The following is a 24748-nucleotide window of genomic DNA, read 5'->3' as shown; positions in this document are numbered from 1 at the left end:
GTCCATCCCCGTGAACACTGGGACGCAACTCAATGGGAAAGGAAATTACAGTTGGCATGAGACAAGACTGGTGGTAGCGCTCACCTCGTCTTCTTCGAACAAGCTGTTTTCCAAATGTCCCAAACAATGGGAAAGGGGATTGATCAGAGAAAATGACTTTACCCCAGTCCTAGGCAGTCCACTCCCTGTACCTTTTGCCAAATATCAGTCTGTCCCTGATGTTTTTCCTGCAGAGAAGTGACTTCTTTGCTGTCTTTCTTGAGACCAGGCCTTGCTCCAAGAGTCTGTCTCACAGTGCGTGCAGATGCACTCACACCTGCCTGCTGCCATTCCTGAGCAAGCTCTGCACTGCTGGTAGCCCGATCCCGCAGCTGAAACACTTTTAAGAGACGGTCCTGGTGCTTGTTGGTCTATCTTGGGCGCCCTGGAGCCTTTTTGGCAACTATGGAACCTCTCCTTGAAGTTCTTGATGATGCCATAAATTATTGACTGAGGTGCAATCTTTCTAACTGCCATTCTCTTTCCTGTTAGGCCATTTTTGTGCAGTGCAATGATGACTGCACGTGTTTCTTTAGAGATAACCATGGTTCACAGAAGAGAAACAATGATGCCAAGCACCAGCCTCTTTTTAAAGTGTCCAGTGGTGTCATTCTAACTTAATCCTGACAGATTGACCTCCAGCCCTGTCCTCATCACCACCCACACCTGTGTTAACACTAAAAGTCCCGGAAGTACGAGAATTTTTGTCAGCCTGCAGTCCCCCCGCAGTAGTTATCAACTCATAAATCCCTTTTCAGATGTAAATGCCCCATTAGCGCTGTGGCTGGAGAACAAATTCACCCCTTCAGTTTCAGTTTTAGCTCAACTCACTTTCTTTGAGATTGTTTTACCTGAGAGCAGGTGGGAAAAAAATCATATTTTTGATTAATGGAGCAATCACTGAAACCATGTTAGCTGGTCCTTTTAAGGCAGGGCTGCAATGACGTTGAAATGTGTTTTGGGGGATAAAGTTCATTTTCTAGGCAAATATTGACTTTGCAATTAATTGCTGTTACGCTGATCACTCTTTATAACATTCTGGAGTTTATACAAAATTATAAAAACTGAAGCAGTAGACTTTGTAAATATTAACATTTGAATCATTCTCAAAACTTTTGGCCATGACTGTACTGTCACAGGTAGGAGCTTCGGCTGAAAGTAAGTGTTGTGGCCGATATGATTTAAGGAGGGCAGGGCACTGGGCATTCACAGATTATCAGTGCAAGCCTTGCTTTATAGAAATAAAACTGATAATATTTAAGGTGAATAAAAAGGTAACATTTTGTATATATGGCTGTCTGGTTCATAAAATGTAGGTTTTTGCAAAAGAAGAACTGAAATACACAATTATGGATACAATTCCTGCAGGAAGGAGAGACAGTTGAACCCCAGACTCAAACACACTGTCTTCCACTGGACCTCCTCTGCAGAGCGTTTATTAACAGAACATGACGCATGGTTACAAACAGAGTATTGTTCTGACAGAACAGTTGATCAGTTCATGAAGACAGAATGCTCCATCAGAATGACAAGACAGGATGGTCTCCTGAGTGAATCATGAGACAGGAGTGGAGCAATCGGCTTACAAAATTGTTTCATAAGCACACATTAATTTTATAATCATCATTGAATAAACCTAACAATGGCCTCCAGATGAAGGCTGGTGGTCAAGCCTTACTTTCTTCTCTCTCTAAGGGCTCCATGCAGTGGCCCCCATTAGACAGCTGGCCAACATTAACAGTGTTTCTGGGACATCGAGGAGTTCCCTTAGGCAAATCCAAAATGTTCTGATTGGTTTGTACATGGAGACGCTTACATCTATATGCCTGTCTACCGATTTATCAAGACAAATTAGATAAGTAGTCCCCAATAACGCTATTTTCATTTTTATCAGACACTATTTCTACCAAAGCTGAAGATCACTGCTGGTCAGTTTACTTGCATTTTTTCCCCCCCAATTACTCCTTAGAGCACCATATGGGTCTGAGATTATTACCGCCTTAAAGACTGAAGCAGCACAGTTGGTTCAAGACAACATTTCTGTTGTTCAGAGTTTTTTGTCCCTAGTTTGGAACCGTGATCTAACAGTCAGAGGGTGAGAACTGAAGATTTTATTCCATTTATCTGATTTATTTCGGCTTGTTGAGAAATCTTTAGACATCTTTTTTACTTTATTAAGCTTGAGAAGCTTCAGTCTATATTTGACATCGTCAACGACCTCTTTTATCTTTTTGTGTGGTTGCTTTGATCTTTGAATGAAGCAGGGTAACCCAATTTTTTATCTGAACGGCGGTGAAATTCCTAGAAGTTCACAGAATTTTCAGGATTTTTTCCATTCTGTAAAAATGTTAAAGCTTAACAAATCTTTTTTTTTTTTATATAAGCATATTACCAGTATGTGAGATTTATTTTTCTTATTTGCCTTATTTAGTTGTTGGACGTAAAGTCTTGATGCAAAACTATTCAAATTTTTTCATGCAAACCAGTGGTTTGCACATCAGTTTGTCTGCGTTATAATAGTTCGTCCAAATAGGGCCTTATTTTACCAGTAACATAGAAAATAAATTGGAAAATAAGGTTCAATTTCTGCTTCCTCCTTTAGTTATTTCTGTGCTGTGTGGCTGAAAAAACCCCTAAAGTTGTTGGTGTTAGAAATATGGTACATAGTTTCAGTTTGGTCCATTTACAATGATAGAGCTGTTTCTAGGTAGACTTTCTGACACTGGTTGTCATCTACAGCGAAATATTAAACAATAAGTCACATTTTCTCTCAAAAATTATAAAATAGTTTTGTCTCAGGTTTATTTATCACATTTAACAGACATTGATATATATATATACAGGTGCTGGTCATAAAATTAGAATATCATGAAAAAGTAGATTGATTTCAGTAATTCCATTTAAAAAGTGAAACTTGTATATTATATTCATACATTACATACAAACTCATATATTTCAGATGTTTATTTGGTTTAATTTTGATGATTACAAATGACAACAAATGAAAATCTCAAATTCATCATATCAGAAAATTAGAATATTACTGAAGACCAATAAAAACAAAGGATTTATAGAAATGTTGGCCAACTGAAAAGTATGAACATGAAAAGTATGAGCATGTACAGCACTCAGTATTTAGTTGGGCCTCCTTTGGCCTGTATTACTGCAGCAATGCGGCGTGGCATGGAGTCGATCAGTCTGTGGCACTGCTCAGGTGTTATGATAGCCCAGGTTGCTCTAATAGTGGCTTTTAGCTCTTCTGAATTGTTGGGTCTGGTGTATTGCATCTTCTTCTTCACAATACCCCATAGATTTTCTATGGGGTTAAGGTCAGGAGAGTTTGCTGGCCAATTAAGAACAGGGATACCATGGTCCTTCAACCAGGTACTGGTAGCTTTGGCACTGTGTGCAGGTGCCAAGTCCTGTTGGAAAATGAAATCTGCATCTCCAAAAAGTTGGTCAGCTGCAGGAAGCATGAAGTGCTCTAAAACTTCCTGGTATGTGGCTGCGTTGACCCTGGACCTCAGAAAACACAATGGACCAACACCAGCAGATGACATGGCACCCCAAACCATCACTGACTGTGGAAACTTTACACTGGACTTCAAGCAACGTGGATGAAGTGCCTCTCTTCTTTTCCTCCAGACTCTGGGACCTTGATTTCCAAAGGAAATGCAAAATTTACTTTCATCAGAGAACATGACTTTGGACCACTCACCAGCAGTCCAGTCCTGTTTCTCTTTAGCCCAGGCAAGACGCTTCTGACGCTGTCTGTGGTTCAAGAGTGGCTTGACACAAGGAATGCGACAGCAGAAACCCATGTCTTTCATACGTCTGTGTGTGGTGGTTCTTGAAGCACTCACTCCAGCTGCAGTCCACTCTTTGTGAATCTCCCCCACATTTTTGAATGGGTTTTGTTTCACAATCCTCTCCAGGGTGCGGTTATCTCTCTTGCTTGTACACTTTTTTCGACCACATCTTTTCCTTCCCTTCGCCTCTCTATTAATGTGCTTGGACACTGAGCTCTGTGAACAGCCAGCCTCTTTAGCGATGACCTTTTGTGTCTTGCCCTCCTTGTGCAAGGTGTCGATGGTCGTCTTTTGGACAACTGTCAAGTCAGCAGTCTTCCCCATGATTGTGTAGCCTATAGAACTAGACTGAAAGACCATTTAAAGGCTTTTGCAGGTGGTTTGAGTTAATTAGCTGATTAGAGTGTGGCACCAGGGGCCATCAATTTTGAACCTTTTCACAATATTCTAATTTTCTGATATGATGAATTTGAGATTTTCATTTGTTGTCATTTGTAATCATCAAAATTAAACAAAATAAACATCTGAAATATATGAGTTTGTATGTAATGTATGAATATAATATACAAGTTTCACTTTTTAAATGGAATTACTGAAATCAATCTACTTTTTCATGATATTCTAATTTTATGACCAGCACCTGTAGATTGATTAAAAGTTTTTTATCGAAGGAAAACCAGTTGATTGTAGCGACAGTGGAGAGGAATAACTCCCTTTTAACAGGAAGAAACCTCCAGCAGAACCAGCCTCAGTGTGAGCAGCTGTTTACTGAGGCTGAATCCTTAGTCCTCTCTTATTTCTCAAACAAATTCTGCACCAATTGTAAAGGACTTTAGTATCAAAATACCACAAACAAGGACAGCTATTTAGTGTATTATTATTTAGAAACAAAGCAAAAACAGAACAGGATTATCTTGACTCTCCTCCCACTTTCATTATGGAATAGATGTCTAAGGTTGAATCTGAACCCGCAACCTTTACTAATAAACAGCTTGATGACATGGCAACAACTTACACCCTGATTAAAAGTATAAACTACAGATAATATGTGTCCTGATTTTCTCACATCTGTGGAATGTCATGCAAATCTCTAAAACAGTGGTGTCCAAATTCAGTCCCAATGGCTGCTATCTGCCATGTTGAAATTGCATTTTAAAAATTAATAACTAGCAGCTTCCTTGAAATGGAGTGGAAAAGAAATTAAAATATTTTACTATAAACTTTAGCAGAGTGGAAGTACCCCCACGAAAAATTACTCAAGTAAAGATACTCAAGAAAGTACTTTTGTACAGTACTCAAGTAAATATACTTTATTACTTTCCACCACTGGTCAGCAGAGATGGCAAAAGTACTCACTTTCCATACTTGAGTAAAAGTACAGATACTTGTGTTAAAAAATACTGTGGTAAAAGTGGAAGTACTGATTAAACTTCTTTACTCAAGTAAAAGTAACAAAGTACAGGCTTGTAAATTTACTTAAAGTATAAAAGTAAAAGTAGAAACCACTTTTTTCATGCCGTTGCCTACATTTTAAATGGATGTCTGCCAATAGGACTAGATCTCCGTTGTGTTCATTTTCAATCATCTCGTCGTCCATGCTACTATGCTAACGCCACCGCCACCAAGCTGCAATGATTTGCCGCCAATGAATACCGCCGAATCTGTCGATTCATCTTGTAGTGGTGCGTCAAATGCAACGTAGATTCCCATCCAATTAGATTGAGTTTGGTATTGATGACGTGAAAAATAACGGTAACTCCATTGAAATGATTCAAAACTAAAGTAACGAGCCAATTTTTTAAAATGTAAGGAGTAGAAAGTACAGATATTTGTGTAAAAATCTAAGGAGTAGAAGTAAAAAGTCACCATAAAAATAAGTAGTAAAGTAAAGTAAAAATATCAGAAAAATCTACTTGAGTACAGTAATGAAGTATTTGTACTTAGTTACTTCCCATCTCTGACTAATAAACAGCTTGATGACATGGCAACAACTTACACCCTGATTAAAAGTATAAACTACAGATAATATGTGTCCTGATTTTCTCACATCTGTGGAATGTCATGCAAATCTCTAAAACAGTGGTGTCCAAATTCAGTCCCAATGGCTGCTATCTGCCATGTTGAAATTGCATTTTAAAAATTAATAACTAGCAGCTTTCTTAAAATGGAGTGGAAAAGAAATTAAAATATTTTACTATAAACTTTAGCAGAGTGGAAGTACCCCCACGAAAAATTACTCAAGTAAAGATACTCAAAATAGTACGTTTGTACAGTAATCAAGTAAATATACTTTGTTACGTTCCACCACTGATCATAAGGTAATTGTAGAAATTAGGAACCATTAGGAAAAAGGCTGTAATAGTATGAAGTCATTTCCATATTTACTGCAGGCTGGTACCAACACAACAACCTGTAGGAATAAATTATGAGCCAGTTAAGAAATATATAAACGATGCAATGACGAAAAATGAAAGTAGCATCAGTCATAAAATGGTAAATGGCCTGTTATTTTAGCGCTTTGGTCAAGTCAGGAGACTTGACCAAAGCGCTTTACACTATATTCAGTCATTCACCCATTCATGCACGCACTCACACACTGATGGTGGCAAGCTACATTGTAGCCACAGCTGCCTTGGGGCTCACTGACAGAAGCGGGGCTGCCGTACACTTGTGCTAGCGGGCCCTCTGACCACCATCAGTAGACAATGCCGGTGAAGTGTCTTGCCCAAGGACACAACGACACTGGAAGTCAGAGCCGGGGCTTGAACCGTCAATCATTCGATTTCAGGGCAAACTCCTACATCCAACGCCACTGTCGCCCTGATGGACAAATAAATAGCATCTTTGGAGGCACATCTATCAGCCTTGAACTTCACAGCACACCAGGATACCGACATTTTTCTTACAAACGATGTTGATATTTATGAACAATTATGTAAGAGCATGTAGTTTCCCTCCTGATAAAACAAAAATATTCTATTTGCTTTCAAAAAATGACAAATGGCAAAACAGGCACTAATGATGTCTATGTTTCATCTCAAAAATGTCTGGGATGGTTTAAAAGTTATTGTTACAGACTGACTCTGGGTCTGCTTTAAAGGAAAATTCTGGTCAGCAAGAATAATCAATGGATCCTTATCTATACCTAAAACTATTACGTTTAATAATGCATTTAGCTTTAATCAGTAACAAAATAAAAACTATTTTTGTTGCGATCACCAAGTCTGGGAGCGGCCATTTTTGCCAAATATAGCAACCTGACATCTTCCAGCAGTGACATCACGGTGCGGTAAGCCTAGCGCCATTCTCCCCGCTTTACAAGCTAAATCAATGGGAACTACTAGACACATCTGCAATCAACAACAATTATGGAAGATTTCCAGAGGACTTCACCATTGAAATTCACCAGAGCTATAGTGAAACTGACAATGCCCACGTGCATGGCAGCTGGATGCTGGAATACATCGGGTGAAAGTGGAAAGAAAATTTGTTATTTCACCTTTCTGATTCCTGATCCTCCACGGACGGGTTGGTCGTTGGATCGCCAACTTGAAGAGGGAGGATTTTCCATCAAACTTCTGGCCAGAGGAAAAAACACGTAATATGTGGCCAACATTTGGAAGAAGAATGTTTTCAAGATGACTTGGATAATAGCGCGTTGTGACAAACACCAGATACAGCACTGGGACTTGATCAACAGCCGATACCGCACCGTGACGTCACAAACCAGTAGGTGGCAGTAGTGTTCTTGAAATTACTCTTAATTAAAACCATTATCATCTATTGAACAGTATGTAATAATTTCATATTCAAAGTACTTTCAGAAGTTTTAATTCTGAATATAACCGCACTTTTCCTTTAAAGAATTTACTTGATTCTTTAACATTTTTAGATTCTTAATCAGTTTTTCAGAAGTGGCTTTGGGGGAAAAAAACGTACGCAACGGACACAGAATAGACACAATAGAGTTAAGAAAGGGAACAGATTTACAGATTTCCAAAGTCTCTGCAGCACAACATCAAATTTATTAGCTTTGTGTCTTCTAGGGATGCACGATATTGGGATTTTGGCCGATATCCGATATTTTAAAACTCATGTAGCCGATAACCGATATCGATACCGATGTTAAAGCTGGACAAAAATAAGTAGTCATTGAAAATAGCAGTTTTGTTATCCATTTCTGACACTTTGAAAAATAATAAACTCAAATATATTTTCATATGCTGATATCAAATTGATTTTTAAAAACGCGGTATCGATCTATTTTACTTTCAAAATCTCGTGAAATTTCATCGTTCTGTTACAAACTCTCGTGATATTTTGCAAATTCTTGTGAGATTTTGTTAGTAAAATAGATCGATAACGCGTCAATATATCAACATATAAAAATATGGCAAAATTTCGTGAATTTTCGGGGGATTTCGTAGCATAACGATGACATATAGCAATATTTCATTAGTAAAAGAGATTGATATGGTGTTTTTAAATGGCAATATATCAGCATATGAAGATATTGGGATATTTTAATGTATCAATATTTTTTCCCTCGTCTTTAGAAATTTTTAAGCCTGTAAATAAGAAGTTTTTAAGTCTGTAAATAAGAAGTTTTTGAGGAAGTAGTAGTTTTTTTTTTGTTTTTTTTTTAGACTTTAGAAACTCAGAAGCTGATCAAATATCGGGTTAAATATCGGTGGGGTGGCCGATGTCCGATATTCCGTTTTAAGGCCGATACCGATAGGGGGCAGATTATATCGTGCATCCCTAGTGTCTTCTCTCCTTTCTTGTTTGAAGCTGTTGCCAAACAACTTCAGGCTCATTACTGCCACCAACTGGTGGCAGTAATGAGCTTTGTCAGGTTTCATACTAGTTAATCTCTGATTCATATCGTTCCAAAGTTGTAACTTATATGCAAAATTTCTAAACTTCTATTCTAACAGATGAAACATCTGATGTCACATATGTATGAGTTGCAAAATTACAAATATAATTTTTTTATTTATTGAAGTTTTCTTTTTATATTTACTTTTTCAACCCAAACAGTTCAGAAGCCTGACTTTTTGTTTTTTCTATTACTGACCTTATATTCTGATTTTCTGTATTGTTGGTTTTCATTACCTGTAAACCTTAATCATCACAATTACAAGAAACAGCAGAAAGTAATCTTTCTCTCTATGGGTAATGAACCAAAGTTTCACTTTCTACCATTAGCTGGAGAAAACATTGAACTAATTCAGCAGAAAATCATCTTGAGGCAGCAGGGTATGTACAGCTTTTTATTACGATAAAACCATCATTTATATACATTTCAAGTGAGATACAGTTGCATGATGACCTTCTGCTATCTGCACATATGTATCAGTCCTCTACAGTACACGGGTCTAAAAAAAAAAAAGAAAAGAAAAAGGAAAGGAATTTAAACATAAAAATGTAAAATAAAACCTGATTATCAAACTTTTATTGTGTCCAAGTGCTGAATTAAGGAATAAACAGGTAGTGTTGACAGATAATACCAGGCTTTATGTAACTTCTTCGTAACCAAAATCTTTACCTTCTTACCCGGAGCAAACGATACAGAGAAAAGATCGACACAGTAACTTTAATTAAGGTAGATTAAAAAAAACAAAAAAACAAAGGAAAATAAAAGACGGAAACCCGTTTAAACCATGACTGATCACAGAGTGATGATGCGAGGCACGACTCAATGCAAAGGCTTACATGTCTGTGCAAAAAGCTCTAGAGCAGTGCTGTGGCTTTTTAAAACCACAGTGGAGGAGGTGAATAGAAGGGGAGGGGGGGGGGGGTGTGAAAGCAGAAAAGATGAGATGAGTTGAGATGAATCCAACGAGTCAGAACCAGTTCTGGTCTTCAGACATCTCAGAATATGAATTTACTCACAGAGAAAACTAAAGTTCATCGAATCAGCAGCGACGCAAAAACAAAACAGAAAACGACAGTCAGGAGCATCTCTGACCTCCAGATCCAAACAGCCAATCACACGCCACGCTTTCAACCTGATTACCTTCAGATAAAAACTATATAAAAAAAAGAAATAAGTGGATGATTGTTTCATGTGCTTTATTGTTTGCGTATCAAAATGCTAAAATGGAGCAGCGTGAGAACGGCGCCACCCACTCCTGGCCCTGATGGGGTCACACTTTGACCACAGTGTGAATCCACTGTGAAGCCCGCAAGAGTCGACGCCAGATCCAGATCCATCGGCAGACGGCTTTTTAAAATCAGACGTAGACATAAATAGTTTGATGTTTTCACCAGTAGCAGGAATAATTGCCTTGTTTGTGTTTAAAACAGACAAATCTCCATGGATACTATTCAGAAACCAACATAGGGGGAAAAAAAGTGCTAATGGAAGGAAAAAAATGATCTGCTGGAAGTTTTGCAAATTCACGTCTCATTAAATCCTGTGTGGTTCAACCTCCAGCAGTAACATCTCTTTCTGTGGCGCTTCTGTGTGAAAACAGGCGCCATCATCATCATGATCATCATCATGCAGCTGTTTGCTGCTAATGATCCAACATTAAAGCTGTTCATCCATCATCATCAGCTTCTCCTTGAAAGTCCTGATCTGATGCATCTTTTTTGGTGAAAAAGAAAAAATATTTTCTGCATGTATTCAGTGAATTAAACGTGTGCGATGTGCAGCCTGATGTTTGCACCCATCTCTCCCTCTTTAGCCTTCATTTCAGACGAACGCGTCCCCCGTATTTGATAAATATTAAATAAATCGCACAAATAAAACAAACTTACTCTCACACCAGACACCACAAAGCTGAAATGTACCACAAACGAGTTAAAAGCATGAAAATAGATCAACATCTGCAGTGTTCAGACCAACGTTACCACATTTGGTCTTTTTAAGTTAACCCACTTTCATTGACATAGAAATGAAAAATGATTTTCCAGGCAGCTTATATGACCTGCAACACAGATAGGTTTGTTGCTAACGTGTAGAGACACGGTGCGGGTCAGGGATCGCTTCGCAGCTTGGTGGATTTTAAGTCAAAGAAACGTCCGATTGTACCGGAATGACTCGGAAAACAAACCTGACGAACAAGGAGCCGTGAGGAATCCCTTTCAGGGGAGCATAAAGGAATGAAAAAATGTGCAAACTACGACTAAAAGAGAAGAAAAGTTTGAACTCAGAAATATGATTTATATGGTTTGATTTTAAAGCACAAAATCAGAAATCAGAAAGTGACAATAACACGTCATCAAGATCATCAAGAACAGAAAATGTTCCCTGACTGGAAAAAAAAAGGAGATTTATGATTCTCATCGTCGTAGCAACCGGAGGAAGAACGAGACGAGCGGAACAGCGCTCAGGATGCTGGCGGAGGGGCGGTTTTCCTCCACCCCTGGGATCTGAGTCAGCCATGTGGGAGTGTTACATTCTTCACCTTTTTTTTTTTCCCCCAGCTACAGTTTCCAGTTCATTGCTGGGCTTCGGGGTAGAGAGGGGTATGGGGGGAGGGGGTGAGAGTCAAATTAAGGCCTCGTGTTCCTTCCTCACACCTGTGCATCAGCGCAGACAAACCCTGCTGGTGGACGCTGGTTTAGGGTCTGATTGGCGATGCGGCTCTGCAGAGAGGAGCTCCATCACAGCAGCTACAGCAGGACCCCCCCTTCCCCCCCACCAGAACAGGATCTTAGTGTGGGACGCCCCCTCTGACCTCAGCTCAATGCCTCGGCCCCGGAAAGCCTCGCCCCCGACTTCTTCTGCTCCGTCAGCGTCTGCAGGACCTGAGAGGACGGCAGGGGGAGAGGTTCAAAACTCAAACTCCTGGACTACGCTCCATCAATCAAAGCTTTATTAGTAATGAAGTGGAAGGAAGATAGAACAATAAGTCCACCTGTGACCACTTCCTGTTGCGGCTGGTCATGTGGACGGCGGCGATGTGCTGGAAGAGCTGCTCGGGAGGGATGAGGTCCGGCAGGCGGGTCAGGAACTGAGCCATGTGGATGAAGTCCATGGAGGTCAGGACGTCCTGGTAGAGGCGCAGCACGCCCAGCGCCGTGCGGAACAGGAACTCCTCGCCGTCCCTGCAGAACACGTCCCAAACGCGGCACGCCAGGTCCAAAGGCAGAGACTTACTGTACAGCGTGAAGATCCTGGGGGGGAGATGAGAGAGGAGAAAGAACCTGTAAACTGCAGCTTTAGCTTGTTTTTATTTTTAAAATAAGGATAAAATAACCAAAGAAATGATGATCTGAGATCATTCAGATCTTTAAGGTGTTTTTTCCATCTTTGTCTTGAAAAGTGATTTAAATCTCCACAATACCGACTCTGCAACGATTCCCTCTGTTGACTGTTTACTTCCTGCCCTCGGTCTAAAAACTGTTATTTGCTTGCATTTCAAAAACCTTTTGCATGGCCAACAGGTAGAACATGTAAGTCCCTTTTAGGGATGGAACGGTTTATGAAAACCGTCCGAACCGTTCGGTTCGACTGTCTCGGTTCAGTTCGCGTGTGTTGCGTTCGGTTCATGCGCTGCTCCTTTTTCTCATAGGCGAAGCGTTTACACTCCAGAGCAGAAGGTGGCGGTACTGCGACCAAAGCCAACCACCAGTAGTAAACAAGAAGAAGAAGCGAAGCAGCATCTCTGGAGTAACCTTGGGAGATACTGAATACAGAATCTCGCTTTATGCAGATGACATGTTATTGTTTGTCACTAAGCTAGAAACATCTATTCCTGCATTAATATCCACTATTAATCAGTTTGGCCTTATTTCAGGGTACAAAATAAATTATGATAAATCAGAAGCTTTGCCACTTGGTGACCAGGGGAGATGGGACACTCCTGATAATTTTCCTTTCAGGTGGTCGATCACAGGTTTTACATATCTTAATCAGTGGTTTGACCTTCCATTATCTTGGATGGGTAGAATAAGTTTGATTAAAATGAATGTTCTTCCTAGAATATTATATCCTATGCAAATGCTTCCTCTTAGAATCACCAACAAACATTTTCAGAGATTTAGGGATGTTTCTCTAAATTTATATGGCACGGAAAGAAGTCTAGGCTAAAATTAGGGATTTTACAATGACCTTTAGATGAAGGTGGTCAGGCTCTTCCTAACCTTCTTTATTATTACTGGGCTTGCCATGTACGGATAATCTCAGGATGGTTACATTCTTTTTTACATCTAGGTGAGCCACCTGTAGATACTTGGTGCTGTGACCCTCTTTCTCTTCTTGGTCTGTTATCTATTGAGTTAGCCGAACTTCCACTGGGTGTCAGAAATAACTCAATTTTGATGTGTACACTTAAGGTTTGGCATAATATTGCTGCCCACATTGGAAGAAGAGGTTTTTCTAGTGCATTGCAACCTCTAATTAGGAACCAAGCTTTCCCTCCAGGTATTGGCATTAGTGTATTTGATGATTGGCATTCTAAAAAAAATAAGACTTGTTTGTAATTTATTTGAAAAGGGTAGTTTTATGTCCTTTAAACAAATTCAAACCAGAGATGGGAAGTAACGAAGTACAAATACTTCGTTACTGTACTCAAGTAGATTTTTCTGATATTTTTACTTTACTACTTATTTTTATGGCGACTTTTTACTTCTACTCCTTACATTTTTAAACAAATATCTGTACTTTCTACTCCTTACATTTTAAAAAAGTGGCTCGTTACTTTAGTTTGGAATCATTTCAATGGAGTTACCGTTATTATTTTTCACGTCATCAATACCAAATTCAATCTAATTGGATGGGAATCTACGTTGCATTTGACGCACCACTACAAGATGAATCGACAGATTCGGCGGTATTCATTCGCGACAAATAACTGCAGCTTGGTGGCGGTGGCGTTAGCATAGTAGCATGGACGACGAGATGATTGAAAACGAACACAACGGAGATCTAGTCCTATTGGAAGACATCCATTTAAAATGTAGGCAACGGCATGAAAAAAGTGGTTTCTACTTTTACTTTTATACTTTAAGTAAATTTACAAGCCTGTACTTTGTTACTTTTACTTGAGTAAAGAAGTTTCATCAGTACTTCCACTTTTACCAGAGTATTTTTTAACACAAGTATCTGTACTTTTACTCAAGTACGGAAAGTGAGTACTTTTGCCATCTCTGATTCAAACTAAGTATAATATACCACAAAAACACTTTTTTGGGTTTTTGCAAGTGAGACATTTTGTAAATTCTCTTAAATTCCCAGTCAACCAACCTGTTTTTATCTCTATTGAAAGCTTTCTTCATAAATTTAATGAAGATGTACTCACTAAAAAGAAATTCATTTCTCTCAGTTATGGGAAATTACTGTCGTTGAATTTTGTTACAACTGATAAGGCCAGGGTTCGGTGGCAAACAGACTTGGAGTTTGAGCTTAGCTCAGAAGCATGGTCAAAAGCTTTTAGGTTTGCTAAGAAAATGTTTACTTGTTACAGAATTCTACGGTATATAGAATGCAGCATACAGAGTTTTTACATAAAATTCATCCTCAAATTTCCCCTCTTTGCATAAAGTGCAATACAGATGTAGGGACTTACTATCACTGTATGTGGAAATGCCCAATAATTGCTAGATTCTGGAATAACGTTTCTATAGAGCTTCGCTCGATCTTTCACCAGGCAGTCCCACTGAACCCTGTGCTGTTTATTCTCGGTCTTTCTGTAGAAGGGCTTTCTCTATCTTCAGCACAAATGACTTTACTCCATAAACTTTTACATTTGGCAAGACGATGCGTTCAGTGGATTCAGGGACGGCCCCCTTCTGTAACAGTGGTACAGAGAAACGTTCAAGGTGTTTCCGCTGGAGCGCCTCAGTGCCATCATAAAGGGTAATTGTAATGATTTCTATAGAGTATGGCAGCCTTTGCTTGATCATCTGCTTAGTGAGCTTGCAGATCTATTACACAAAGGGGAGCACAGTTTGTTTTTAACCATTATGTTTGATTGTTTTTGTTTATCTTTTTTTCCCTCGACTTATCATACGGATTATAGGTTTTGATCCTGATGTGTATTTGAAATTTTGTACAGGTGTTTTGCTGGACATTTCAGATTTGGATTAGACTTGGCTGTGCTGAATTGTTGTTGTTTGTCCTGTTTCTAAAAGACAATAAAGTATTATTAAAAAACAAAACAAAAAAGAAAACACATTGATTTTTGGTACAACATAATCTTAGAGGAATAATGCTGATACTGGCATTTACATTTTTTAGTTTATAAACCTAAATATAACGTTAACTAGGCTTATTAACTGACTTCAATTAGCTTTTTACCCTTTTTCTTGACTTGTTACATTTTTTTTAACTTAATTTCCAGTGGGTAATATGTCATTCAAGGGCTCATCTAATTGGTTGATGTAGCAGCATTTTTACTGAATGGCTGGATTTAGATCAGAGGTGGTGGAGGCTCCATTTGTAAGGGGTATGTAAGCGATCAAAGGGTACCTTGCCCTATAAAGGGGGGTTAGGTAGGATGACTTCAGAGGGGAGGAGCCATTGAGTAATAGGTGAGAGTGAACAGACCAAACCGATTCCATCCTGTTTTCTGAGAAACACCATGTCACCTACAGGCAGCATGAAGCTCCCCCTTCAGCAGCGTAAAGTTCACTCAGCATCTACATGGCTGTTTTTTTTTTTTCATAAAAACCATCAGTTCTGTCCAGATTAAATGCTGTGAGTAAAGAGAAAAGCTGCATTCCTGTGCAGGAGTGTCCGACTCACCAGTCGATTAAATAAATATCAGGGGTCAAGTTGTTTTTCTTGAAATGTGCAAAGAGCTTTGGTAGGTTTTCTTCAAAGAACACTTCAAACGCTGCAAAGTACGTCAACATCTGCAAAGAGGAGAGAAAGAGAGAGGAGGGCTTAGTGGGAAGGGTCACCATTACTGTGCTTCTACAGAGATCCAGCTAGTGATTATCAGACGGTGTGTTTTTACTAACAAGGCTGTGGTCGACTCGGAAGAAGGCCATCTGACAGGGCTTGTTGAGCAGGTTGGCGAAAGCTATGAAAGCGTCGGCCGTGTCCAGATTGAGGATCAGCACGGCGGCGATGAAGGACATCCCCTGAACCTGATGGAGAAAACAAAGCAGCAGGTTGTATTAAACCGAGGGGCTGCTGTAATCAGAGTAAACAACAACCTGCAGGAGGTTAGATGTGTGTGCAGAGCTGGGTTGGGGTCAGCGCAGGAAGTCACACTCATTTCTCTAAAAGTGTATGAACAGCGGTGTGTGGCTGTGGTAATAAAGCGCAGAGGAAACGACGCGTCTCCAGGCTGCACAGCGATTCAAAGAACGCTCGGCGATCAGAGGCCGACGACAAAAACTTTTCCCTCACTGCACTTTCAGTCCAGCTCTCCTTAAATCAGGAAGTCTGCACTGGAAAATGATCTAGAAATAATTAAAAATGTCTTAAATTAAGTGTATTTACCCCTAATTTGGGTAGCTATAAAATGATCTGCCAATGGAATCAGTATTTTTACTCTTAAAATAAGATATATTAAGATAAAATGCACTTTTCTTATTTTCAATGGAAATTGTCTTGTTCCATTGGCAAGATGTCTCTTTTACCTTCTCAATTCAAGAGCAAATGCACTTATTTTAAGAATTAGATTTTGATTTTTTTTTTATCCCAGTGTGAGAGCTTTGATAGCTTTTAGATCATTAATTTAGACCATTTATTTAATCATGAGATCTCTGGCTTGAATAAAAGACAGAAAATCAAAAGTGAAAATGATTCAATGATTTAACTTTTTTGTTTTCCACTAAAAGAAAAATCAATCCTTTACTAAAATTATATATATTTTTTGGAAATCAATGTTTGAAAACCAGCAGAATAAGCCGGAATAAGAGGATTTAGTTCAAACTTTTTCGTCTCCATCTGCAGCTTTATAAGATATTGACTCTTCACCTTTTTACAAACGGACCCACGCAGCTTCTCCTAACCTCCCACTCAGGGCGTGAGAAGATGATTTCACTCCGACCGCATTCAAGCAGCTTAATAATAGAAAGCCTGGGTGTTCTGATGCAGGGTTATATTTACCTTTCCTGCTGTGTTCAGCACCAAATGTTTTAACATTGTGAACAAAAGCACCACTGATGCCAACATCATGGTTTATTGAAATGTTGAAAAAAAGAACCACAAACACAAGCAGACGGCCATTTAAAGTCATCAGTAATATTATTCATTACTTCTGTTTAAACCATGTGTGTCTGTAAATGAGATCAGAAATAAAACAAATGCAAAAACTGGTTTCTTTTTAAAGCATCAAAAATTGATTGTGATAAAAAAATAAAATAAATTGCAATTTTTATCAACATTCCTAAAAGTTTATAAATATTGATCTGCTTGCATATTAATAACAACTGATGTGAATTATTTATGATTTGGGATCAATAGAGTTTTAATCACATTTGAGAGATTTTATACATTTAATTGACCAATTTATTACTCTAAACCTTTGCAAGCTATAAGAAAATCCTAAATAAGCAAATTATGGAAAATATTGCTTCAACTTTTTCCAAATTTAAATATTATTATTTGTTCAACACACAAAAAAATAACTATATCTTATTACAATTACAAATATATATATTTTTTACATTTTCCCTCCACTTTTCTAGACCCCTCTAGCAGTGTTTAGTCCTGTTTCTCTCCTAGACATTGCTATAGGCTGAGCTTTCACTGGGATTACCTGAATTTGCCCTCTTTCATCGCTTTTGGCTCACAGCTTATGGGTTTATCCATTTCTTTCCCAGACAGAGCCGCCTATGGAGCCAGTTTACCATTACCTTTACTAACATAGAAAGCATTTATCAGAGGTGTCATGTAACGAAGTACAAATACTTTGTTATTGTACTTAAGTACACTTTTTAGGTATCTATACTTTACCCCATTACTTATTTTTCTTCCTACTTCTGACTTCTTCTCATTATATTTTCACACAAGTATCTGTATTTTCTATTCCTTACATTTTTAAAACAAAAGTTACTCTTTACTCTTGGCTCCGGTTTAATTTTTACATTTTTTTTTTCTTGAGTTTTTACGGCACTAGTGGCACGTTTTTTCAACAGTAGGTTGACAGCAAAGGGGATATGAGAGAGGGCGAGAGACATGCGGCAAAAGAACTCAGGTCGGATTCAAATCCTGGTCGGCCGCGTCTAGGACTAAGGCCTCCATACATGGGTCGTGGGCACTAACCACTGCGCCACCTGCACGGCCCAGGTTTAATGTTTCTAAATATTTATTTCCCGTCATGTGCTCCATCCAATGCAGATCATTGGCTCCATCCACTTCTAGTGAAAACTAGTGTGATTGGATGAGTCATTTAACGCATCACTCACTGGTTAGCTAAAGGAAATCATCAGAAGCAAGCAGGTGTTCTTCAAACTGTAAACGTGAATTGTCTATGCCATGCTACAATGTAGGATTCAGAAAAAGATGTTGAAACGTCTGAAAGGTCGGACACAGGCGAGAGCGTATCGGGAGACGGAGACCAACAAGACCTCCCTCATCCTTGGCCCTATCTCTAAGAATGTTTATAAATAGTCGAAAAATTGAGCTCATATAGCGGCATCTGGCTGTTTTTTCTAAACGTTACTTTGTACTTTTATACTTTAAGTAGTTTTTGGAGAACATACTTTTTCACTTTTACTTGAGTAAAGAGGTCAAGTTCATACTTCAACTTTTACCAGAGTGTTTTTAAACTGCAGTATCGTTACTTCTACTTAAGTAACAAAAGTGTGTACCTTTGACACCACTGGTATTTATAGATCAGTGCTTCCATTTTGACTTTGTCTGCTTCCATTTCCTTAAATGTCTTCTACAGAAGACGGCTCTCACTGAGCATGATTCTGCTGGAGGTTTCTTCCTGTTAAATTATTTTTTTTCTCCTCCACTGTCGCTACATGCATGCTCAGTATCAGGGATTGCTGAAGAGTCAACGACACATTGCTATCAAATATCTAGTCCTGCGCCTCTACCAGGACGTCCTAAATATCTAAACCTTTAACTCACCTGACTGGAGGATCTGATAGAATTGACTCTTTAATGAGCCTTAAGATGACAAGTGTTGTGAATTGGCACTATACATAAATAAACTGAACTGAATTATAATTTATTATGTTTACTATCTACAATTTAACAATCCATTTTCCAGAGGTAGTTATCGTACAAATATATATTTTTTTCTTTTTTACATGAATTTGAATAAATAATAATCATGAAGATCTTATTATTTGGTCCTAATATTTCTATAGTTATGATGCTATAGGCTTAGACTGCTGGAAGACATAGGGACCCTTTTTTTTTTTATCATTCTGCTTCATTCTATCTCTATTCTCCCCCTCTGCAGAATCTGTTAGTTCAATCTCTAACGTTCTGCGCTCTCTGCTTTTTCTCAAAGTAGCTTCATCTGGTCTGTTCCTGTTTTGCTGTGACTCCATCCTGGAGAGAAATATCAGCTGTGCTGCTGACATAAACCTATGTTCATAGATGTTGGAGCTTAGCCTGTTTTTCAGTATGTAATGTATTTATAACTGGATGGGCTCTCTTCATCCTCCATGTGTTTTCTGGACGGAGCCGCCCGTAGAGCTGGTTGACAGTTGCCGTTTGTATCTGTTAAAAGTTTTTCCTCTCCACTGTCGCTACTAGCATGGTTGATGTGAGGGATTGCCTTTGAGTCAACGAGTCGACGCAAGCGGTTGGCTTTCCTTTGAAATCTTTGAATCAATCTGACTGAATGATCTAGTTGAACTGTCTCTGCAAAGTGCCTTGAGATGACCTGTGAATTGGCGCTATGTAAATAAACTGAATTGAAATGAACTAAGATCAGGTTCCTCTACTCCATCATATTCCACAACTGTCCAGGTTTATTATTTTCTGAACATCTGAGATGTGTTTCATCTTGACAGCGAGACTTCTCTACTTCTCTCTCTACATCTCTATAGACAGAAAGCCACCAGGATCAGGGTGAAATACAGGAAGTGTTAGGAGGGACTTACATAGCCAACGTCGGGTCGGTAACACGTGTACGCTCCCAGAATGCTGTGCAGCATGTCATAATAGGGCCCGCCCTGCAGAACAACAACAACAGAGCCTAAAAGAATGCATTCATGTTCCTCCACCTCATCAGCAGCTTCCATTATTCTAAATCAGGTCCAGCTGGACTGCAGGAGGGAATGAGTAAGCTGTGTGTTCAGAGAACCTGGTTCCACTACTGACCTGCTGGAAGATGCACAGTTGGGGAAATGTTCTGGAGATGTCCAGCTTGATCAACTCCAGACTGGACTCACGGTCAGAAGAATCAATAACATCTTGAGGAAGAAAAAAAAAAATTCCTTCATGCAAGATGGAAGTAAAAAACTTTGCCATTTATAGGTTGTGTTTGGTCTCTACCTTCAGGTTCAGTGCTGGGAGCTGCTGTCCTCCCCCACTTCTCTTTGGCCCGGGCCAGACAGATGTTATAGAGATCTGCAGGAAGAGCAGAAGAAAACGCTGGATATAAAAGAAGATGAGAGACAGACTGAGCATGGAGGGATGAAGGCAACACAGCTACATTGAAACCATCACCTCCATGTCACAAGCTGCTGATCCCACTGCGACCTCTTGCTGCCTTCTAGTGGTCATAAGCAGGTAATGAATTCACTGAGATGTTGAATTTAATTCTTAAAACATCAGAAGATTTATGTTCCTGCAGAAATAAAAGCTAAAAACGACCAGCAAACGTCAGCATTTGTCCACTGAAAGGAAATCACAGCAAAATGCAGCCATTTGATGGTGACCTTCAATCAGTAATGATTAAACTTTGTGATAATGTAGGTTTTACATTCAACTTAAACTTTCTGAGCTTTCTTCTCATCTTAGTTAGCTGTGGCTTTAAGCTTAAACATTATTTGTCTTGTTTATGCATTTATGCTGTTATTGTGTTTTATTATTCCGTTCAGCGCTTTGTTTTCAGCTGTAGCTGTTTTAAAGTGCTCTACAATGAAAGTTGATGACGATGATTATCTTTGATTTTGCTAATGTTCACAGTCATAGTGTGGAAAGTGGGAAACTCTTCTGGTGACTTTTGATTTTAACCTAAAAACGTTAACCTAATGGAAGAACTGAAGGCCCAGATTCACTCATTTAACAAGAGAATAAAAGCTGCTGAGTTCATAACTGAAATACAACTCTATTTTTCGTGCAAGAAAAATATTTTCTTATGATTTTGGTGAGAAAAGTTTTAAACAGAATAAGATGATTTATGTTTGAAATAAACAAAAGAAAACCAACATCTTCTTTTAGGTCCATCAGATCCAATTAGGTCATTTGAAAGGCAAAAATACTCTCTTCATGGGTAGATCATCTTATTGAGCTTCTCAAATTAAAAACGCACTGATTTGAATATTTTTGGTGAAAAGTGTGAACTGAAATCAGAGACCAATAGGCAGTGTTGTGCCTGAACGCGTTCAATGAACGAAAGTTCATGAACTCGTTCATATTTTGGGCGATCGTGAACTGAACGTACTGTATTACTGCCTGATGAACATTATTGTGAACTCGTTCATTCTGGTGTCTGTGAACGGCACGCTCTCTCAGTTCAACTCCGTTCAGTAGGTTGCCAGATTTCTATAGAGTCCTCCAGGCGACACCTAAATCACACCGTAAACAGGCCTTAATATGTAGCGGGAAAAACACCCAATCTGGCAACACCAGCTACCAGTGTCGTAGCCTACAGCCGCGTGCGTCATCAAAACAAAATGCAGCGTGGAAGCCTCAGCAGCATGGAGGCGACCGTGGAGGCGACAAAGCAGCAGTATGATCACTTAAAACAGGTTTATGACCAGGTGGTCGGTGAGGATGATGGCAACAATCTGACATTTCTCTGCAAACTTTGCCAGCCGGCTTTCTTTTAATAATTCCTCATAAAAAGACCATTCAAGCAGCACATGTTCCTGATGTTTTTGAGAATATACTGTAGGGGTGAAAGCTGCAGCTGCTACTAGTGTGAAGTGAATGGACAGCAACAAATGCTGTCCCCTCAATGCTAATGTAAACCCTGGTTGGATAAGGATTCAAAACTGGATATGAAGATGAAATCTGACGCACAGTTTCAGTGTTACAACTGATAAAATAATTGCTGTCTGTGGTTCTACAGTAGGCTGTGATGTAATTGAGCAATATATGAAAAAAAAAGAACTATGAACTAGTTCATTTTTTGGAACTGTGAACTTAGTTCAAAATTTTGAATTATGAACTATGAACTGAACTAGTTCATTTTAAAATGTGTGAACTGAACTTTGAACTAGTTCACGTAGAAAGAGAACTTTCCCAACACTGCCAATAGGGTGGCCAGATGTCCGGCTTTACCCCTTGCTCACACTGACTCCGGTGCGGTTACCGAGCCGACGGAGACCGCAACTCCCGCACACCCCCTCTCACACCGCCCTTTTGACTACGGTGCGGCTCTGCGGCTCCGGCAACAGGTCCGGAGATTGACTCGCGAGAACTGGAGTTCACGTAACTTCACGCGATAACACGACCCAAACAAGGAAGTGTCCAGTAAAGAAATATCGCATTTGGATTTTTCACGCGTGTCAGCACACTTCTCCGCATTTTTTGGCGACTTTTTGACTTTCTACTATGAGTAAGACAGACAATACATGCAAACGAACGTGTTTTATTTTGAAAAAAACAGGAAGTCTTTTATTCTCATTGGAAAACTTCCTGTTTGTGCCGCGATATTTGCGAGAGCTTGTTGCGGAGGGCTCCGGTACGCCGCAAGGATAGCTTTCTTGCGGAATTTTCTGCAGCGCCGGAGTGCCTCGGTAACCGCAGCCGGACAGCTCAGCAGCCGGTGAGAGAGGTTTACGTCTTTTTAATGACTTGGAATCACTGCGGCGCCGCACCCACCGCACCGCAACGGTAAGACCGGAGTCGGTGAGAGCCTGGGGTTAGGGCGGACAGTCCGGATTTTCATTGCACTGTCTGGAGTCCGGCGCCGCATCCAGCCGGGCGTGTATTTGTCCTCCTTTATTAGGCATTAGGCTTGTAGAGCAGATTTTTATTTTTTTATTAATTTATTTATTTTTTTTGCTGGGCTGCAGCACAATATCCAATCATCAAAAATGCATCACTATCTGATCTAACAGATGATTGGCTAAGAGTGGCAGAGTGTCAGATAAAGATCTGCTTGTCATTGGTTACAAAAGTAAACAAGGATCAGAATCACTGATGCTAAGTATTAAAGTTAGCGTCCTGTCAAATCCAGGATGTCGTTTAACCCAGAATGGACAAAATGAATTTATGACCGAAGGTAGTGGAGATTCATTCCATGGTTTCTGCCACTTTGTCGATGCAATGTGGGCGTAAGCAGTCGAGGAAAAGCTGCAATTGAACGGCGTGCGAGTACGGATCGACATAAAAGTAATAAACGAGCAGCAGCAAACTCTTCAATGTTGGCTTTTACATTTAGTTTTGTCGCCCCTGGATGCTAAAATTACTTGTGCAGAGCTGCAAGGTGGACTATACTATAAACATCACTAGTCCTACGCAAGTGTAGACTGTGAGGTGAAAGGGGATTTCAGTGATTGGCCCGTAGCTAAAGGGATGACCATAAAGACAGGTTTGCTGCACACAGACACTTAAGTTCCCAAAAGACTGAGGCTCTTAAAAATAAAGCTATAGTTGTAGAGCAGTTAAATGTGTTTTCTACAATTTCTTTTGTTGTTTATAAAATATTAGGCTATATTATTATGAATGTTTCTTGTTAAAAAGATTTTTTTAAGGTTCAAGTCGACACATCTTATGCTTTGTGCTATTCTGCACTTTAAAGATTCATCTGGCTGGTCACTTTTTAAACACCACAATGTATTAAATAAATACAAATGCTGGGAACCAATTCTTCTTTTTTTTTTTTACGTTTCTTTAATATTTTGTTCTATTCAGCTACTAAGAATTGTACTATAAATGTGACTTTACCCGATGCTTATGTACACCTTAGTAATTTATTGATATTTCGCACAATGTCCTCCTTTTTGGTGCTATAGAAATGGCCGCCCTAGAGACAAAGCAGCTTCCGCTCCAACAGAGAAGAACAGGTTTGTACCGTGTGTGATGTTGAGCTCGTTGCCCACTGCCAGGCTCCATACTTTGCCCCTGACGCTGGGGGGGATGCCCTGCCACCACAGGTCCCTCACTCGCCGGGATGTACACCTGCAGACAGGAAAAACAAGAAAAAGACTGGTTTATAGCTTCTTTCTGAAGCCTCTAGTTAATCGTCACGACCCACCTGGCTGCTGCTTTTTTAACCTTTTAAAAAACTGCATCATCAACATTTTTAGAGGTGGATCAGAACAGTTTCTAATGAGACTGTAGCTACTAAATCTCCAATAGAAACTAGAAGAAATTGTGAGGATCAAGTATTACTAGTGGGACCAGTTTGACTAGGAGCCATTTAAGGCTTCACTGATTAACAGTTAATGTTTTTAGAGTCAGTAAATGAATGAAGGTTGATTTCTTGGTTGATTTTGATTGATCCATTTAATTTTAAAGCAATCCCCCAGAGTCAGTCCGTAACCATCCCAGAAATGGTAACAGTGAGATCAACATTCGGTTTAAATCTTAAGTACACTGCAGCTTTTGGGTTCGGAATTGAAACCAACTCCCATCATTTTTCAAATCCTCAGTCACAGATCTGTCATGCTACACTCAGTAGGCTTATGCTAAGTTCAGACTGCAAATGCTGGAAGCAGTAAAAAAACTTCTGCTGCTTCATGTTTGATGGAGGTACACATTAAGGTCAGACACGTCCAGTAAAGCGTGTCCAGAAGCGTCTGACGATTCTGCTGCTTCTGTGTTCAATGCCAGAGAGTGGATTTACTATATTTGCTGTGATCAGTGGGTTAAAAAGTGGTTTTAATACGTTTTTAAGTAAGAAAGTACA

The 24748-nt window shown here is 39.4% G+C and overlaps 1 protein-coding gene across 3 annotated transcripts in view; it reads right to left on the bottom strand.

The window, feature by feature from the left end:
* Positions 1-11264: 11264 nt before the first annotated feature.
* Positions 11265-24748, bottom strand: part of tbc1d14 (TBC1 domain family, member 14) — an 82810-nt gene continuing 69326 nt past the window's right edge. For all 3 annotated transcript variants that reach the window (XM_038268501.1, XM_038268502.1, XM_038268503.1), the window contains 8 exons: positions 23912-24018; positions 20218-20292; positions 20044-20135; positions 19824-19895; positions 15765-15893; positions 15547-15656; positions 11717-11975; positions 11265-11606 (listed from right to left, as the gene is read on the bottom strand). In XM_038268501.1, coding sequence (XP_038124429.1) covers positions 11538-11606; positions 11717-11975; positions 15547-15656; positions 15765-15893; positions 19824-19895; positions 20044-20135; positions 20218-20292; positions 23912-24018 — 913 coding nt within the window. In that variant the 3' untranslated portion in view covers positions 11265-11537. The remainder of the gene's footprint in view (positions 11607-11716; positions 11976-15546; positions 15657-15764; positions 15894-19823; positions 19896-20043; positions 20136-20217; positions 20293-23911; positions 24019-24748) is intronic.

Source organism: Cyprinodon tularosa, unplaced genomic scaffold, assembly GCF_016077235.1.
Source record: "Cyprinodon tularosa strain WSP-4 unplaced genomic scaffold, ASM1607723v1 ctg70, whole genome shotgun sequence".
Lineage (NCBI taxonomy): Eukaryota > Metazoa > Chordata > Actinopteri > Cyprinodontiformes > Cyprinodontidae > Cyprinodon > Cyprinodon tularosa.
This window is presented reverse-complemented; position numbering and strand designations above follow the sequence as displayed.